Consider the following 5,732-nt stretch of genomic DNA (forward strand, 5'->3'; position numbering starts at 1 on the left):
AGAACCTCATCATTCTAAACGGAGATAGAACCTTATCATTCTAAACGGAGATAGAACCTTATCATTCTAAACAGAGATAGAACCTTATCATTCTAAACAGATAGAACCTTATCATTCTAAACGGAGATAGAACCTTATCGTTCTAAACGGAGATAGAACCTTATAATTCTAAACGGAGATAGAACCTTATCATTCTAAACGGAGAATTCAAGCACTTTCAATGACATGTCTATTTTCAAAAACTTTTAAGGCCTTGATTTTTTTCTCTCAAATTCACAAACTTACTGGAATCACTTCTGCTGGAGTTTCTGCTTCCCCTCTGTCCATCCGCCGTTATTGCTAACCAGCTAGTTAGCTCCGATGCTAGGCTATTCCTCACTGTAGCAAAGTTCGGTTTTCTCACGTCAGGAACGTGTCCACCTCGCTGTCACCATGTTATATTCTGCCTAGTCCTATACTGTACTCTGACTAACAGAATTGACGATTAAAGCATTCTCTCAAGTTGCTTACACTTTTATTACAACTCCGTGTTGACCTTCTACATCCAGCTCTCCACATGGCTGTGTCACACTCAACTTCGTCCGTGCGGAAACAAACCTTATGTTTTAATACAATCTCGCTGCAGCGAGAACTGGTGGACGACTTCCGGATCCGTCTGACCCAGGTGACCCCTGACCCTAACTCTGACCCTAACTCTGACCCTAACCCCTGACCCTAACCCTCTGACCTCTAACCCTAGGTTACTAGACCCTCTATCTAACCGTACTATCCTCTGACCCTCTGACCCCGACCCTAACCCTAACCCTAACCCTCTGACCCCTGCCCCTCTGACAGGTGATGAAGGAGGAGTCTCGCTGTCCGCTGGGCGCTCGCTACGGCGCCGTGCTGAATGCTGCCAACTACATCAGCACCGTGCTGGGGGACTGGGGGGACAACGTGGTGAGAACGCTTTATTGGGACACAGCCTCCCTATGCAGGGTTAGGGGTTAAAGGGCCAGACTGTGTGGCCTTAATTGATGCACTCTCTAAGTCTCTAAGTTCCCTTTCAAACGCACCTTAATGGATATTTATTTATTTTATTTATTCGAGAGAATATTTATTTTGATTTCCTTTTCAGAAAATTTTTACTTTTTTTATTAGTAGGTTGCAGCAGTGTTGATGCTCCTCTCCCTTCCTCCCCCCCCCCTCCCCTCCCCCCTCCCCTCCCCTCCTCTCCCCCCTCCCCACCCCTCCAGTTCTTCCTGCAGCTGCAGCAGGCTGCGGTGTCCCTGGGGGAGGAGGAGGTGCTGGGGGGGCTGGGGGTGCTGGAGGTGGGCCGCCTGGCCTCCCTGGAGGGGTCTCTGTTCGAGGGTCTGCTGGGGCTGCTGGAGAGGCTGAGGGGCGACATGGTGGGGCGGCTACTGGACGCCGTCATGAGAGAAGTGAAGGAGAAGAGCCAGCCCTACTGCAGGGACAGGTGGGGGGGGGGTAGGGGTGTGAGGGTGGGTGTGGGTGTGGGTGTGGGTGTGGGTGTGGGTGTGGGCAGGGGCGCCGCTAGGGGGTGGTAAGTTAGGACGATTCTAAGGGCCCAGCACTGACAGGGGCCCATGAGAATCTTTTTTTTATTTTTATATATATATATATATATATATATATATTATATTTGTAAATAATAATAATATTATTATTATTATTATCATAAGGACGTTAATGTAGCCGAATTCAAATTATAATTCTATGTATTAAAAAAAGTCACAAAAGAAACAAACTGGAGTTTTGTTTCTCTATGTTTACATTTACATGTTTGGCATTTAGCAGACGCCTTATTCCAAAGCGACTTACAATCAATACATTTGAATACTAAGCATGTGAATCAGCAGTCCACCATTCGTTGCAGGAAGAGTACTCTAGCTCGGGCCCGGGGCCACTGATAGAAGGAAAAACCTTCTCCCTATTATCGCCTTCTACTAAAACTTTTCTAAAATATATATATCTATGTTTAACAAAATGAAGCCTTATTATTTACCCCTCTATTTATTCACTGCATGGTTCAGTCCACCGCGCGCGAGCTGCTAGACTAGAGGAACGTTACCGCCAATATTCTGACAAGGTTTCCATGACCAACATGTCCTGCTGTAGTATGTGTGTGGGACAGATGGAGGACAGCCAGATTGGAAATGCATCAAATGTACGTGTGCGTGCGTGGACGATGTCGTGAAAGGCAAAGCCAAAGTCAGGGTCTCAAAAGAGAAAAGTAAAAAAAATCACTAAAAACAGTGGTTTAGTGATCTAATCACTGCGTGGATGATCTAGTTAGCTCGCTATAGCTAATTAACATTAACTTCAAGTATAGTTAACTTACAGTGCACTGTCAGTATAATTTCAGTTAAATGTATGAGATGAGTGCAATTTTAGTCCAAATATAGGTTATTAGAGCTCAGTGAATTTGTATCCAGCAGCTATGCACTCTTGCTATAGCTAGCTAGCTAACTAGTATAATGTTACATGCTAATGACGTCATGCACAGATGCAGCTTCAGGATCAGGACTCCTTCCCTCAACCCACCTCCCAGCTGAAGGAGAAGGAGGTGAGCAGTAGGAGTTTGGGGTTAACAAACATATTTTGAATATTTTAATGTATGCTGCATTACCATGCAAGCATTGAATACAACTTTAGCTAATATTCATATTTAGTTAATAGTTCTTCCATTAATTGCAATAACATTGACCACTGGCATCTTAATAATATTGTTAGCTAGCTAGATAACATTTAAGTTAGCTAATCTGGTGTAATGTATGTGTTATTATGTTAATACTATTATAGGACATCTATGTACCTATGGATACTCCATGCCAGGGCCCTCTTCAAGCAAGGCAGCCAGAGAGGAGAGCAGAGGTGGGGGGGTAGTGGTGGTCTAGTGGATAGTGAGTTGGACTTGTGATCGGAAGGTTGCGAGTTCAAATCCCGCCTGAAACCTCACCACTACTAGTGCCCTTGAGTAAGGCACTTAGACCTCAGTTACTCCAGGGGGAATGTCCCTGTAATTCGTAATTGTTTGGATTAAAAGCGTCTGCTAAATGGCAAAATTAATTAAAATTAAAAAAATTAAGAGGTAAAGAGGCAGAAGAAGAAGAGCAAGAAGTAACAAAGGACAATGACAGCAGCACAGCAAGTTGGCTTCATCACTAGATTTCAAGGATCTTATTAAAGATTTTGCTACTAAGAAGGCCCAGCGTTTAGCTTTGATTTGATTTGATCTCTTTACTCCTATCTTGAATCGTTGTGCATTAGGCTAGATATAGTTTTTAGCTCTCCAGGTATACTATTCCACAGTACTGCCGCAGTGTAAAAATAAAAATCTTCCCATTTCACATTCAATTTCGCTGGCACCATGTCTGTGTTGCTCCCTCTTGTATAAGACACGTTTGTCTTTGTGGAACAAGCAATGCTGAGTCAGTAAATATCTCTGCTAAAATTCTTCATTGATCTAATCCTGACAATATTATGGCCAACTGATCTTTACAAGATCTACATTTATTTAGACACAATACCACCCCATTAAAATTATATTTTTTTACTTTTTGTGTGATTTATACTTTTATAATTGGGTTCCAATCTTCATTTAATTATACTTTTGTCCTTGTGTTGTTCAAGTCTTAATTTAATAAGTTAAAGAATGTTGAGATTTCTTTGCTGAATTGTTGATTCCTGTATTAACTGTAATTTTAAATTACATTTACAAAAGATGTCCATCATTGGATTTCTTGCAGTGCATCAATAGTTCATCAACTTCAACTGGGTTTAGGTTGATGGGTGGTTTAGGTGGGGGGGGCCCAAAATGATATTCTGTCATGGGGCCCAGAATCTCTAGCGGCGCCCCTGGGTGTGGGTGTGGGTGTGGGTGTGGGTGTGGGTGTGGGTGGGTCGGTCAAGATGTTTTCTGTAGAAGCTCATCCTGTTGGCTACTGCTGCAGTACTTACAGGAGATGGACACGAGTGCGTTTGTACATTTGCTCTGAGAGCGCCGGAGCACACACTGGGTTCAAAGTCATAAACGGGACCAAGTCATTTGTTTGGACAAGAGGCATTCCATGAGCGCTGATCAGATTCCACAGCGAATTTACGAACGCAGGCAATTTCTGTCTGGGAGGGAGGAGGGGGTACTGGTAGTGGTTAAGGTTATGAATATTAGGTTAGGGTTAGGGTTAGGTTTATTCATTTGATTGATAATGATAATAATAACTTTTATTTGTATAGCACTTTTCCTGCAAACGTTGTTGATAAGACAATTTTACCTGATGTAAACCCTCTGTATTCCCTCCCCCTCCGCCCCCCCTCAGATGGCTGTCCCTGCCCTCCCAGAGCGACCAGGCCACCATGTCTCTGTCCAGCTCCGCGTGTCCCATGATGCTCTGCCTGAGGGACCACCTGCTCCGCCTGCAGCAGCTGCTCTGCCTGCCGCTCTTCCACTCCGCCTGGCAGGGCCTGGCCGACCGCCTGGACCTCTACCTCTACCAGGACGTAAGACTGTCTGTCTGTCTGTCTGACTGTCTGTCGGTCTGCGTCTGGAGATTACATTTTACATTGACATTGACATTTTTGGCATTTAGCAGACGCCTTATTCCAAAGCGACTTACAATCGATACATTTGATTAAGCAAGTGAGCAAGTGAGATGTCTGTCTGGGAGTGTCAGCGTGATGCACCTTGTGACACACCTCATTAATATTGTGTGTGTGTGTGTGTGTGTGTGTGTGTGTCTCAGGTGATCCTGTACAACCATTTCAACGAGGGCGGGGCAGCCCAACTGCAGTTTGACATGACCAGGAACCTGTTCCCTCTGTTTGGACACTACTGCAAGAGACCCGAGAACTTCTTCAAACAGTGAGTGTCTTTCTGTCTCTCTCTCTCTATCTCTCTCTCTCTCTGTCTCTCTCTCTCTCTGTTTCTCTGTCTCTCTCTCTCTGTCTCTTTCTCTCTGTGCCTCTCTCTGTCTGTCTCTTTCTTTCTCTCTGTGCCTCTCTCTGTCTGTCTCTCTCTCTGTCTCTCTCTCTCTCTCTGTCTCTCTCTCTCTGTGCCTCTCTCTGTCTGTCTCTTTCTTTCTCTCTGTGCCTCTCTCTGTCTGTCTCTCTCTCTGTCTCTCTCTCTGTCTCTCTCTCTCTGTGTATCACCATGCCCCCCCCCCAAGTGTATAGAAGGCCTTATCTCTCTTTCTCTCCCCTCCTCCCCTCCAGTGTGAAGGAGGCCTGCATCCTGCTCTGTCTGAACGTGGGTTCCGCCCTGCTGCTGCGTGACGTGCTGAGGCAGGGGGGGGGGGGGGGGAGGAGGAGGGGGACACCCCCCAGGGACAGCAGCAGCCCTCCCCTGTGGCGGCCCTCAACGAGCTGGGGGTGTTCCGCCTCGCACCCTGCGACGTCCTCATCCTGCTCAACCTCCGCGCCTCCTGGCCCGGCCAGTGACCGGGGTCAGAGGTCAGGGATCACAGGGGGTCACAGGGACCAGGAAGAGGAAGGCCCACAGCTCCCTCACACCCGATTGGACCAGACCAGGTAGGACCACTGGACCACAACGACCAATGGGAACAGGCCCTGCTGACTGGACTAGAGACTGTCTGGAGTCAACAAGCTGTTTCTCCCTGGTGGACCGACCCTCCCGTGGCTGTCTGTGTGTTGCCATGGAGATCTGGTACACACACACACACACACAGGACGAAGTGCTGGATTGAACGGTTCTTCAGAGGAGTGGACTTCTCCTC

The 5,732-nt window shown here is 46.4% G+C and overlaps 1 protein-coding gene across 1 annotated transcript; it reads left to right on the forward strand.

Annotated features, from left to right (window-relative positions):
• Positions 1 to 556: 556 nt before the first annotated feature.
• LOC308164659 (RAD50-interacting protein 1-like) lies at positions 557 to 5,530 on the forward strand (the record flags this gene model as incomplete). Its single annotated transcript, XM_080550733.1, has 6 exons — positions 557 to 664; positions 835 to 939; positions 1,236 to 1,456; positions 4,320 to 4,500; positions 4,743 to 4,861; positions 5,212 to 5,530. 6 exons carry the CDS (start codon positions 557 to 559, stop codon positions 5,528 to 5,530), a joined length of 1,053 nt encoding a protein of 350 aa, XP_080406859.1.
• Between the last annotated feature and the right edge of the window lie 202 nt (positions 5,531 to 5,732).

Source organism: Nansenia antarctica, assembly GCF_963989245.1.
Source record: "Nansenia antarctica genome assembly, contig: SUPER_8_unloc_1, whole genome shotgun sequence".
In the NCBI taxonomy this organism is placed as follows: domain Eukaryota; kingdom Metazoa; phylum Chordata; class Actinopteri; order Argentiniformes; family Microstomatidae; genus Nansenia; species Nansenia antarctica.